This window comes from Mustela nigripes, chromosome 2 (genome assembly GCF_022355385.1).
Source record: "Mustela nigripes isolate SB6536 chromosome 2, MUSNIG.SB6536, whole genome shotgun sequence".
NCBI lineage: Eukaryota > Metazoa > Chordata > Mammalia > Carnivora > Mustelidae > Mustela > Mustela nigripes.
This window is the reverse complement of record NC_081558.1, coordinates 32,006,742-32,020,108: the sequence shown is the minus strand read 5'-3', so window position 1 is coordinate 32,020,108 and position 13,367 is coordinate 32,006,742. Positions and strand designations below refer to the sequence as shown.

Below are 13,367 nucleotides of genomic sequence, written 5' to 3'. Positions count from 1 at the left end.
GGCTCCCTGCTCAGTGAGAAATCTGCTTGAGTTTCTCTCTTCCTTTGCCTCTGTCCTTACCTCTCCCTACCGACTCTCTAAAATAAATAAGTAAATCCTTTAAAAAATACTTAACAGCAGTTTAAAAAAAAAAAATTAAAATTTAAAAAAAAAAAAAAAAAAGGAAAGAAAATATGTGAGATTTGGTGTCCTCATATCAGGAATTCTGCCCTTCTGAGATCGGTCTCCCGGAACCAGCCCAGCTGCACACTCTTAAGGATGAAGGAAGGTCGGACATTTCATGTGCAGGTATCAGAAGTTGTGTAGAATAGTGACAAGAGCACGGAGGCAGAGAAGTTTGATTCATGTTTCTGCCAGACGACCTTGCCCCTGTTAATTTTCCTCCATTTTGTCATCTGCGAAATGCCTCCATCATGGAATTAAGGTGAGGAGTCCCTTACCTTAGTCTGTATTCTGTATCGTTAAAGCAATTGAACAAGGAGACCTTGACACTGAGATGCCTCTGATACCTTCATTACCTACGTGAGCAAACCAGAACCCAAACCAAAGGCAGTGTCTTAGTACTGAGAAAATAACACTGAAGACTAACCAATCGCCAACAGGCAACTAAGTTTTCTCAAATAAGGCAACCACGTAAGCTGCAGCTGGTCAAATAATCACCTTGCCTTGCCCCCTGGCCCCCGTCTTCTCTCTAAGCACCTCCCTCCTAGCTCCAGGTAGGTGAAGGCCTCCTAACCACCTTCATTTGGGCAGTGCCCAACTTAAATCTGTATTTGCTCAAATAAACCCTTGAAATTGTTAATGTGTTTCAGTTCACTGTTACCACGGCACCTATCCCAGGTCTACTAATGTTCTAAAAGGCAAGGGTCGTACTTTGTGTTAACAGTGTCTTTCTTTTGTCTGGTCACTGCCTGAATGAGCTCCCAGAGACCATTCCGTGAGACCTTGGCTCCCTTTCCTAGGAATCATGTAATCCCATATGATGGCTGTGGTGTGGGGAAGGTTTGAAGGTATCTTTTCTACCCTTTAGACATTGTCCCCGAAGCCAGCCACTCACGGAGGGCCGAGTAACTAGATTCTCAGCCCGTGAACATCATGGCCAAGCAGAGAGCCTTTAAATAAATAAATACTTATTTATTTAAAGGTCAGCAGAGAGCCTTTCCCTGGACCCACCATCTCACACTTTACTCCTCCCTCCGAGGCCCAACCTCAGCTATAACGTGGGTTATCAGAGATGCTGCCCTGTTCCTTTCTGCTTTGGGAGAGGAGCTTGGAACATGAGAGAGATGACAGGAAAGGGGGAGAGAAGCCCCTTCCCTAGCATGGCCTTAGAAGTGGTACCTTTTCAGTCAAGACTAGGCAAAAAGATGTTAGAGAAAGCAGACAGCAAACATGCCTGAAAAGCTTTGGAGAAATTGTTAAGGTACCTTTATGAGCACACTCCCTCTCCCATCTATTTTTTTCTTTTTTTTTTTTTTTTTAATTAACGTATAATGCATTATTTGGCCCAGGGGTACAGGTCTGTGAATCATCAGGATTACACAGTTCACAGCACTTCCCATAGCACATACCCCTCCCCAATGTCTATAACCCAGCCCACCCCACCCCTACCCCACTAACCCCCAGCAACTCTCAGTCTCTTTCCTGAGATTTAGAGTCTCTTATGGTTTGTTTCCCTCCCAATCCCATCTTGTTTCATTTTTTCCCTCCCTTCCTCCCATGACTCCCCCCACCCGCGCCTCTCAAATTCCTCATATCAGTAAGATCATATGATAATTGTCTTTCTCTGACTGACTTATTTCACTTAGCATAATACCCTCTAGTTCCATCCATATTGTTGCAAATGGCAAGATTTCATTTCTTTTGATGGCTGCATAGTATCCCATTGCATATATCAATCACATCTTCTTTATTCTTTTTTTTTTAAGATTTTATTTATTTGATAGAGAGAGAGAGAGTGAGCATAAGCAGGGGGAGGGGAAGAGTCAGAGGGAGGAAAAACAGACTTCTGCTGAGCAGAGAACCCAATGTGGGACTCGATCTCGGGACCTTGTGATCATGACCTGAGCTGAAGGCAGACGCTTAACTCACTGAGCCACCCAGGCGTCTCTCCCTCTCCCATCTTTTTTTTTTTTTTTTTTTAAGATTTTATTTATTTGATAGAGCACAAGCAGGGGGAGGGGCAGAGGCAGAGGGAGAAGGAGAAGCAGACTTAATGCTGGGCAGGGAACCCAATGCGGAATTCGATTCCAGGACCCTGGGTCATGACCTGAGCTGAAGACAGCTGCTTAACAGACTGAGCCACCCAGGAGCCCCTCCCTCTCCCATGGAACCCATGCACCCTTCTTGCAACCTGAAAAACCCCCCAACTCCTCCTGGTGTTAAACTTGGGCTGTGCCCCAGGATGGAGTTGGGATCTTCTAGAAGATATGGACACCTTCAGCCCCAGTCGGTTTGCCCCCTGCCTGTAGACCTCCAGTTTTCTGACTTTGCCACCTTGTAAGTCCTAATTTTCTCAGCGACTTTTATTTGTCTTCCTTGGAAGGAAGAAGAGTGGGAGGGAGGGCAAGCAAAACCTGCCCTGCCATGTACGTAAGGCAGGTAGCACAGTGACCTGCTCTCGGTGGGAGATCTTCCCACCGAGAGGGAGAGGCAGAGAGGGGGATGATGTCTGGACTGACCTGTCTGCTTGCCTTGCAGTGCGGAGGCCAGATTAACGGCGGGGACATCGCCGTGTTTGCATCGCGCGCCGGCCACGGTGTCTGCTGGCACCCGCCGTGTTTCATCTGCACCGTCTGCAACGAGCTGCTGGTGGATCTGATCTACTTTTACCAAGATGGGAAGATCTACTGTGGCCGGCACCACGCGGAGTGCCTGAAGCCACGCTGCGCAGCCTGCGATGAGGTCAGAGCACGCTGCAGGCGGGGCGGGGGGCGGGGCGGGAGGGGCCCGCTCCACCCATCGCCCCTCGGTCCTGCCATAGGCCCCACTTGGTCCTGTGCTCTTCTGCATGGAGGGAAACCACGGGCTGGTCTACCTTCTTGTATTAAGCCTCACGGGAGAAACCCCAGCCCTCTCTGGCTGCTGGCCCATCTGGAAGTGGCTGTGTCCTGGGCATCCAGGCCGGCACTAGGGCAGTTCCAAACTCTCAAAGAAAGGTACTGGGCAGCTTTAAACTTTAGATTTCATCAGTCATGGTGTAGCCCTGAAGTCTTAAAATAGTTGGGATTCCTGAGCTCCAGTGGGACAAAGTGTTTTGAGAAGAGGGACATTTGGTGGCACAATTTAGTGTCCCCATGATTTACAAACGTTCTGATGGGGATTCAGGGGGCAGGTGCATACGCCCTTACGAGAGAGCCCTGCTCTGAGAGGTACTTGAACTTGCTCCCCCAGGTCACAAAGCGGACTAGAACCCCCAAGTCTGTGCCTGGTGTTTTCTCCCACGAGGAGCACACCCAGGTATGATCTGTGAGCCGCAGGAAGAGAATAGCTGTTTTAGCTTCAAAAGTTTGGAGCTTATATTCCTGCAAAAAGTTAAAAAAAAAAAAAAAAAAGTTTGGAGGAGAAAAGAGAATATTCTAAACCTGACCACTTTTATGGGAATATTTTGGAAGGATGTTGGATAGGGGTTTCCTTCTGCACAGAGTGGATTTCTGGTTCCATCTGACCCTGCAAACAGTCGTGTGGGCTTCTGCAAAGCAGTACTCCCCTTTCTCAGCCACAGCCCACTCCTGCCTGCCTAGGGAGGGTTCGCTTTTTTAGGAGGAAGTTGGCCGGCCTTAACTAATTTGTATTCTAATGCTGTTGGTGATGTTCTGGAGAGACCCTCTAGATGGTTATTTGGGAAACCGAATTCAGTTCCACCGGGATTCAAGCAGCCACTTTACCTTCCTGCCTCAGTTTCTACCTCTGGAAATTAGTGCTCCTAATACTTTATTGTTATCTAATGGCAAATAGAATATGATGATTGAGGTGTCTTAAAATTTTTGTTTATTGAGATATAATTCACCTATCATAAGGTTCACCTTTCTTAGGTGTCCAATTTGGTGGGTTTTAGTATATTCATAAAGTTGTGCGACTCTCCCTGCTGGCTAATCCCAGGACCTTTTCATCACCCCAAAAGAAACTTTGTATCTATTAGCAGTCCCTTCCCTTCTCCCCCTTTCTCCAGCCCCTGGCAGCCACTAATCTGTTCTCTGTCTCTATGAATTTACATATTCTGGGCATTTTACATAAGTGGAATCAGACAATGTGTGATCTTTTCTGGACGTGGTCTTTCATGTGGTGTAATGTTTTGGGGGTTAATCCACACTGTAGTGTATGGCTATATTATTCCTTCCCAAGGCTGAGTAATATTCAGTCACGTGTATAGGTCATGTTAGGTAGAGGCAGTTAATGGACATTTAAGTTCTTTCCACTTTTTGAAGATTATGATCAGTGCTGCTATGAACGTTCATATGCAGGTTTTTGTGTGGACATATATTTTCTGTTTCCTTGAGTATATACGTGGGCATGGAATTGCTGGGTCACGTGGTAATCCTGTGCCCAAGTTGAGGGAATGCAGACTTTCTTTCAGAGAAGCTATGGTAGTGGGTGCAAAGTGGTATCACATTATGGTTCTTTTTGTTTGTTTGTTTGCTTTAAATTTTATTTAATTTTATTTTCGGTGTTCCAAAATTCATTGTTTATGCACCACACCCAGTGCTCCATGCAATACGTGCCCTTCTTAATACCCACCACATTATGGTTTTTTGTTTATTTGTTTTTTGTTTTTTTAAAGATTTTATTTATTTATTTGTCAGAGAGAGAGAGAGAGACAGAGCGAGCGCACAGGCAGACAGAGTGGCAGAGAGAGAAGCAGGCTCCCTACGGAACAAGGAGCCCGATGTGGGACTCGATCCCAGGACGCTAGGATCTGACCTGAGCCAAAGGCAGCCGCTTAACGAACTGAGCCACCCAGGCGTCCCCCACATTATGGTTTTGATACGTCTGTCCCAGATGGGTAATAACGTTGAGCATCTTTTCATGTGTTTATTGGCTATGTGTATCTTCTTTTTTTGGAGAACTGTGTATTCCAATCCCCTGCTGGTTTTTTTGTTTGTTTTGTTTTAATTGAGCGATTTTTCTTTCTATTCTGGAGTTGCTTGCATATTCTGGATACTAATTCAGACTGCATCCTAGGTGTCAGATACACGCTTTGCAACTATTTTCTCTCATTTTGTGGTTACAGTTTCATTTTCTTGATGTTCTTTGAAGCACAGAAGAGTTTAGTTCCGATGAGGTCCAATTTACCTTTTGTTGTTGTTGTTGTTTACAGTTGCAATGGCATAGCTGAGGAAACTATCACTTAATCCAGGTCCTGAAAATCTGCACTTGTGTTTTCTTGTAAGCATTATAGTTTACAGCTCCTTTGGTCTCTGATCTCTTTTGAGTGAATTTTTGTATATGACTCGGATTCGTTCTTTTGCATGTGGTGACCCAGCTGTCCCAGCCACATTTGTTGAAAAGACCGTTCCTTCCCGCACTGGATGTCCTTGGCATCTTTGTTGATTATCAGTTGGCCATAAATGTTTGGGTTTGTTTCTGGACTTTCAGTTCTCTTCTACTGATCTCTATGTCAGTTCTTACACCAGGACCACACTGCCTGGATTACTGTGGTTTGTAGTCAGCTTTGAAGTCCATGCTTTGAAATTTTAAAAGTCTATATTAGAGGTCAAAACACAAATGCTTCCTAGGGCAAGACAGGTTGTGTACACGAAGGTGACTCATTTTACGAGAGCAACGAGTGGTGCAAGATAGGACCAAACTGGAGAACTGACCACTCATCTAGAAGCAGGAGTCCTCCTTCTCAAATACTTTGTTTTCAACAAAGAAACCAGAAGCTTACGTGTTAAAATAACATTTCTTATTTTTAAAAAGATGTTGCATCAGCCAAATAAGACATGGACGTGCTGTCCAAAGTGCCCATGAGCCATTGGTCTCTGGTCTTGCTTTTTATTCTTTAGGGTAGAACTTTATTTCTCTTATTAAAATGTGGTTCAGTTAGTATCTGGCCAGACCAAAAACTGTGGTTAATTGTGCTTTAGGCAAATCCCAGTGTGCTCACTGATAGAGATGTAGGACAGGACATATACAGATAGATTTTTTAATTGAGTAAATTGTGGGAAAGTCTTGCTTTCCCATCCTTCTAGTTTGGGGTGCCTGTATTCTCCATTAAAGTGCATTCTCCTGGCTGGGTGTTAACCACTGATCCTTTGGCTTCCCCATCTCTAGATCATCTTTGCAGACGAATGCACAGAAGCTGAGGGGCGGCACTGGCACATGAAACACTTCTGCTGCTTCGAGTGCGAGACGGTGCTTGGCGGCCAGCGCTACATCATGAAGGAGGGAAGGCCCTACTGTTGCCACTGCTTTGAGTCCTTGTATGCAGAATATTGTGACACCTGTGCCCAGCACATAGGTGAGGCAATGTTTGGTGCTTAGCTTAGTCCTGCTGTGACTGGGTCTCCTCAGTGTCTGGTGTAGTTAGAAACCCTTTGGCTCTCACCTCATACTGGCTTAAGCGAAAAAAAAAAAAGGTGTGTGTGGGGGGATTTCTTGGCTCACGTTTCCAGAAAGGCCAAGGAGTGGGCTTGCTTCAGGTATGGATGGTTCAGGGGTTTAAAGTCTGGAGGTCTTTTTATCCTTTGTGTCTCAGCACTGCTTGCCTTCTGTTGGCATTGGTAAAAAGCAAGCTGCTTTCGCATGCTGGCTAAGAGGACTGCCCAATTATACAGAGCCTTAGCACTTGCATTCTCAAAAGGAGTGGGGCCACGTCTGTCCGAGTATCCAAATCAACTCCTCCAAATACGAACCTTAGCATCCCTGGTTTGGTCACGGGTTTCACCCTAGAAATAAGAGAAGAGGGTATTTCGGTTGGTCTGCCTGAGTCATAGGCCCACCCCCAACATGGGGTTATGTGATGTACAGCTCCCCTACCCGGGGGAGGGGGAGAGGTCCCAGAAGGAAACTCCGAGGGAAAATGTAAACAGATGTCTTCCACAGTCTCCTTGGAAAACTTGAGGATCAGCAGAGGGAGGAACCAGCATATTCCTCTTGGTAGGAAGGGGTTGTCAAGAAAACCAAATGGTTTCTGGCAAGCATGTCCTAAAAAAAATCAGCTAAAGCTGACCCAGCCGAATACAAAGCAAGAGAACCTGAAATAGCTCATAAGCCATAAACTCCCCCAAAGAAGCAGCAGATCTGTGGCGATGGAGATCATTTTCCCTTCGCAAAGAACGGATTTGTTCAACCCTTCAGCACTCTTCCAGACCAGGCTGTGTCTGTGGCTTCTTCATCCAACCGTCTGTTGTGGCACCTTGAGAAGGAGCCACCCTTTAAAAAGGAAAAGAAAGAGTTGGCAGGGGGTGACTGTCAGAGAGGCCAGCAGCCTGCTCTTCCCGCGGCTTGTGCCCTTCCAAGAAATCTGCTCAGAAGCCGCCAGCTTCTTGCCCCTGGTTGGGAGATGTGGAGGTAATCCGTTTGGGAGCCCATGTTGCCTCACGTCAAGGATTTTATCAGGAACCAAAAGAAGGCACATGATACATTCTGATGAAAACCTAGCTAGTCTTTAGGAGAGCTTTGGGAGTTGCTAAAAATCACAGCTTTGCAGACAACGCACCTACTGTGTGCTCAGGGGTCCTTTGTGGTCCAGCAGTCTGTCCCCCGGACTCAGGCCTGCTTCTAGGAGGCCTTTCGGGGTTGGAGACCCAGCCCGGGGCCTGGGTGATAGTCAGATTCACCTCCCCCTGCAGCCCTGACAGCCTCACCCTCTCACGGCCTAATGCCTCAACCAAGGACCCACTGGCTTTCCTTTCTCACAAGATCAAAATAAGGAAACGGACTTGATTTGATGCTAAGGGTTAGGAAATGGGGAGCTCTCTGTGGACAGGTGGCTGGCCACGTGAGGAAGGCCAGGTGGGCTGTGTCGGAAGGGGGAGGGGAGAATTGTGCCCGTCCCGGAGCCAGCCTCGCTGTGCGTGGATCCTGGGTCCGCCAGTAGGCATCGAGGGTACAGACGCTCTCCTGCCACCACAACAACCCCCCTTCTCGCTAGTGTTGCTGTTTCTTCTGTCCCTTTCCATTGAGGCTTCAAAGCCTTTCCAGAAACTGCCACTTAGAATGTTTGCTCAGCAACTTGGAAGAGAGAAAAATCTGTCTGTCACCACAGCAGGTCGGCCTCAGAAAGCCCCCCTGTCTTCTTCTCTTTCTCTCCCTTTCTAGCTGTTCACCCCTTTGATCGGCACTGCCTTTTCCTGCCTTGCAAATCCATAAAAAGGCATCAGTGTTTTGCCAGAGAGGGGGACCTCTGTGGCCTGCAGTGTTATCACTGCTGTAGTTCAAATGTGGTCCCTGGTTGGTTTCTCCCTTCATCTACTTTTCTGTGAAATCTCATTTTCCTGCAACAGTGAAAGGGTGTGCTGTGTATACCCTGTATACCACTATCTCCTGGTGCTTTGCTCTGACCATATTACACAAATATTCCATATTTATACAGCCGCTCAGAGTGGACCGTGCATCAGGCGGCCGTTGCCAGGGCAACGGTACTTTTGCCTGCGCATCGCCGAGTAAACAGTCCTATAAACAGACCGAGGCTAGAGCAGCAGTAGACACACACACCCTCCGAGAAGGGCTTACAGAGCTTAGAGGGGGGAATTAAAAAGGAACGCTTAGATGTGGAACAGCACAGCCCTTTTCCAGATGTTTTGAGTTCAGGACCAGTTCAGAGGACCGTCTGACATCAGGGATGTTGCTCAGGGACCGCATTGCATGGCCTCTGGGGCCGTTCTGTCTGTCACCTGCCTCCCCTCTGCTCGCCTCGCCTCACCCCAGCCCAGCCTTCTGCAAGGCCACGTCCCCACTACTGGGGCCCCACTGCCACATTGGAGCACAGCTTCCTTGCAGAAGCTCGGAGAGGCAGCCGGTGGGGGACAAACCCGGGAACCAGGCTTCCTGTGTGCCTCTGATGAGGAGCAGGGAAGACTGCCGCTGCTGGGGATGCTGGGCAGCGGGGGTGAGCACAGCCCTGTGCAGGGGAGGGCGGGAAAGACGGAGCCAGCCCCAGAGCCTTTCCTGGACTGCACCCGGGCAGTGGCCCTTGGAGCAGAAAGGGAGCTGGGCATCAGGAGGTAATGAAAATAGAAGAAAAAGAGCAGTGAGAGTAGTTGGCAGATACAGGTCTAAGCACCGTCTGCTTATTAACTCACAACAACCCTGGGAAGCCAGACCTGTTGTCATGCCCTGTGTTGCCACAGAGGGCACTGAGGCACAGAGAGATCAAGCCACTTGCTTAGGGTCACACAGCCACCGGGCCAAGATCGGACCCCGGGCGGATGGGCTTCGGCAGCTGTGTCACAGGATGCAGCCCGGGTGGGAACCTTCTTCCTCGGACTCCTCACTGACTCCTGAAGCCTCCCTCTGTAGGACTTCAGACCTCGCAGCCCGCCCTGCTTCCTCCCAGGAGCCTTGGGACAAAGTGTGGATGGAGCCGCAGCTCTGGGTCCCCTGACTCTGGGTCCCGTCCCTAGTCCCGCTTCGTCAGTTCTCACGCTTCCCGGGAGTGCTCAGATGAGAAGGCGTGGATTTCCACAGTGGCCGCTTTGCCTTCGAGTGGCCTTTGTGGCGCTCCTGTCCCTCTGAAAGTCTCCTCTTCGTCCCTAGGGCCAGACTCCCAAATCAGCCAAGACCCCTTAATTTGGGGCAGAGCTCATAAGAGAGAGCTTGTGCCTCTCTCTCCCTGGGCTCCAGGGACCTGAAGGTAGGGGCGGGGAGCAGAGGAGGCCAGGACAGCTGCTTGGCTTTTGCCCTTTGTTCTTGTCCTTCTCTTTAGAGGTTGTTCTCCAGTTTCTCATTTACTGCCTCTCCAGACACAGCTATCAGGGTGATTCCCGGAAGGTCTGGGTTCCGGACTGTTAGCCCCTAAAGGTGGAGGTTCAACACTAGAACTCCATTTCTGGGAAGATTTTTATTATCAGAAATCAGGAGTCTTGCACAGGTCCCCTTCCATTCTATAGTACTTGCATGAGACTGCATGCCCCATAGGATCCCCCTACAGGAGCGGGTCCCCCCATCCGCCCCACATCCAGACTTCCATCCTACCAGCTTAGCAACTGCTGTGTAAAGAGCGCCTTGCTGAGATAGTGACGTAGGGAGGCACTCTAGGGGAGTCCATGTAATTCTCCCGTTGGACTAATGCAGGAATTAGATCCACTCTGAAAGCAGCCACCAGGTTGGGCAATACAGTTTTTTACTGGTTGGTACTAGGTCCAGGCATGGCTTTAGCCCTGCCCAAAGCTCATGGCCCAATGGTGGCAAGAAGTTGGTGGCCCCCAGAGAGATTGAGTCCTGGAACCAGCAGGGGGCAGAAGAGATGCTGAGAAGCAAGAGCCCTTGGGCCTCTGGAATGTTCCAGCAGGGCAGGTGTAACAAGATTATGCAAACCAGGGACAGCCCTTGCATGGGGAGCAAGTGTGTTTCTTCCTTCCCTGATGACATTAAGCAAAAGGTGTGCGTGCTTATGGAGGCTGCTTTTGATGAACCACACCCAGGTTTTTCCTTACCAAGTGTTGAAATCCATTTTTATGTTTTCCAGTGAACTGTTAACAGTGATTTTTTTCATCTGAATGGGGGGGGGGGGCAGTTTGGGCTTCAGGTTATCCATTCACTCTATAAAGAGACCCTCCAATATGTCAGGCCATGTTCCTGGACGTGCCACAGAAAATTAAGGACCCTGTCGTCCTAGAGCTTCCCTTGCAGTGGGGGAGAGAATTAATAAGCAGATGCACACATGTAGTCGTGTGTTGTCAAGCAGGGCTCTTGCTCTGAAGAAAAATATGGCAGGTCAGGGTGAAGAGCTGTGGAGAACATGCTCTCAGATGTGTAGGGAGACTTCTCTAAGGAGTTGGCATTGGAGCAGACCCCCGGGGAGAGTGAAAAGGAAATGTTAGATTCTCAGTTAGGAGCAGGACTTCCGGGTACAGATCTCACCCGAGATTCCTAATTGCATTGAGTGAGGCAAGTTACTTAGCCCTCCTGTACCTCCGTTTTCCCATCTGAGAAATGGAAATCAGATTAGAAGCCTACCTCCTACAGTGGCGGAGTTAAATGACTTTACGTATAAGCAGAGCACTTAGAGCAGTTCTGTATCTTGTGTTAGCAGCATGATTATAATTTTGTCTGAGAGAATCTGTCCCAGGCAGAAGGATGCATGGACAGGCCATTTTGATCTAGTTTTTTCTCTGCTCGGAGCAAATGAGTTCAGAAGCAGCTGACTGGTAGAACAAGGGGGTTCTCATAAAAGGACGCAAATACCATCTATGTGAGGTCCTGATTATTGATTTATAATTATTTTATTCTGTTGTATTTGGAACCCTGGGCCAAACCAGGATGCTGTGTGTCTCACATCCTAACATAGGCCTCCGAGCAAACTTGTCAGCCTCTTCCATGTCTTTTTCATCCCTAGGGATCGACCAAGGTCAGATGACCTATGACGGCCAACACTGGCATGCCACTGAGACCTGTTTCTGCTGTGCTCACTGTAAGAAATCCCTCCTGGGGCGGCCCTTCCTCCCAAAGCAGGGCCAGATATTCTGCTCACGGGCCTGCAGTGCCGGCGAGGACCCCAATGGCTCTGACTCATCCGATTCGGCCTTCCAGAACGCCCGGGCTAAGGAGTCCCGGCGCAGTGCCAAAATCGGCAAGAACAAGAGCAAGACGGAGGAGCCCATGCTAAACCAGCACAGCCAGCTGCAGGTGAGTGCCAACCGGCTGTCGGCCGACGTGGACCCCCTGTCACTACAGATGGACATGCTCAGCCTGTCCAGCCAGACGCCCAGCCTCAACCGGGACCCCATCTGGCGGAGCCGCGACGAGCCCTACCATTACGGGAACAAGATGGAGCAGAACCCGTCCCAGAGTCCTCTGCAGCTTCTCAGCCAGTGCAACATCAGAACTTCCTACAGTCCGGGAGGGCAGGGGGCCGGGGCCCAGCCCGACATGTGGGCCAAGCACTTCAGCAACCCCAAAAGGAGCTCCTCGATGGCCATGAAGGGGCACGGTGGCAGCTTCATGAAGGAATGCCGAGAGGACTATTACCCGGGAAGGCTGAGATCCCAGGAGAGCTACAGCGATATGTCAAGTCAGAGCTTTAGTGAGACCCGAGGCAACATCCCAGTCGCCAAATACGAGGAGGAGGAGGAAGAGGAAGGGGGCATAGCCACTCAGCAGTGCCGGACCCGCCATCCCATCAGTTCCCTGAAGTACACCGAGAACATGACACCCACAGAGCAGACCCCTCCGGGCTCCATGGAGTCACTGGCCCTGTCTAATGCAACAGGTATGTTCCGGTCACCTGGAAAACAGAACGCGAGAGGTAATGATCTCTAGGTGACCCGAGGCTGGTCTTCAGGACTTTCGTGTTGTTCCTGCCATGTGCTTTCCTCCAGCAGGGTGTCGGGGAGGGGAAGCGTGGTTTCAGATGGCTTCTGTCTTTGATCACTTTCCCTGTAAGCAGAGCCTGAGGCAAGGATGAGGATGTCTGCGACACAGTGAGGGTGGGCTCCCAGGGAAGGGGAGTCAGAGAGTCAGGCTGGCATTGGGGGAGAAGCCAAGCAGAGAATGCTATCTTGGCTGGCATCTGACTGCAGCCTGACCCCACAGGGGGCTCTGGAGGATGGGTTGCATTGTACAGTTGGCTCCCTCTTGCGACAGGGGTTGACAGTCCCACGTACTGTGTATCTGTCAGTCACGGGCTTTGGGCTGCTAGAGAGTGGCTCCTGGACGAAGTTGTGGGTAGGGGCAGCGGGCATGGCAGGGGCTGTTGGCCAAGGACAGCACTCAGAATAAGAGGCAGCTATGAGCCGGAAGCTATACTCCTAATACCGGGTCGTGCTTCAGACACCACGGCATCTGTGACAGCTTCTAAGGCTGTCCCAAACTCCAGTATCGCATTAGGGAGCTCATTTCAATGTGTAAATGGAGACCAAAGAAATGTGGGCAGACAGGAGAAGGGAAGTAGGTTGAAAAGGAGCAAAGGGGGAAGAGAGAGAGACCATCCAGTGTCTGCTTTCTCCAGACAAATGGTGCAGCCCGTGGGACCTGTGGGGACGGATGTGGAAGTTCTCTAAGATGGCACTCCGCGATGGGTAGTCTGAGCATGGAAGCTAACCGCAGTCTGCAGCAAGACAAGTACTAAAAATGACAATGTCTAGGAACTCTTGGAACGATCTGACCTTGCCGCAACTTGCCGCAAGTGTGTGCCCAGCAGGCTCGTCTTCTTGGTCCAAGTGTGGACCAGTCAGGGTGTCGTGGGTTGTGAGTTGTGTGTGGCA

At 49.6% G+C, this 13,367-nt stretch overlaps 1 protein-coding gene across 4 annotated transcripts in view; it reads left to right on the top strand.

Annotated features, from left to right (window-relative positions):
- The window catches only part of PRICKLE2 (prickle planar cell polarity protein 2), a 319,924-nt gene that overhangs the window by 268,382 nt on the left and 38,175 nt on the right, over window positions 1-13,367 (top strand). For all 4 annotated transcript variants that reach the window (XM_059390095.1, XM_059390096.1, XM_059390097.1 and 1 more), the window contains 3 exons: window positions 2,701-2,904; window positions 6,274-6,460; window positions 11,501-12,373. In XM_059390095.1, the coding sequence (XP_059246078.1) occupies window positions 2,701-2,904; window positions 6,274-6,460; window positions 11,501-12,373 (1,264 nt within the window). The remainder of the gene's footprint in view (window positions 1-2,700; window positions 2,905-6,273; window positions 6,461-11,500; window positions 12,374-13,367) is intronic.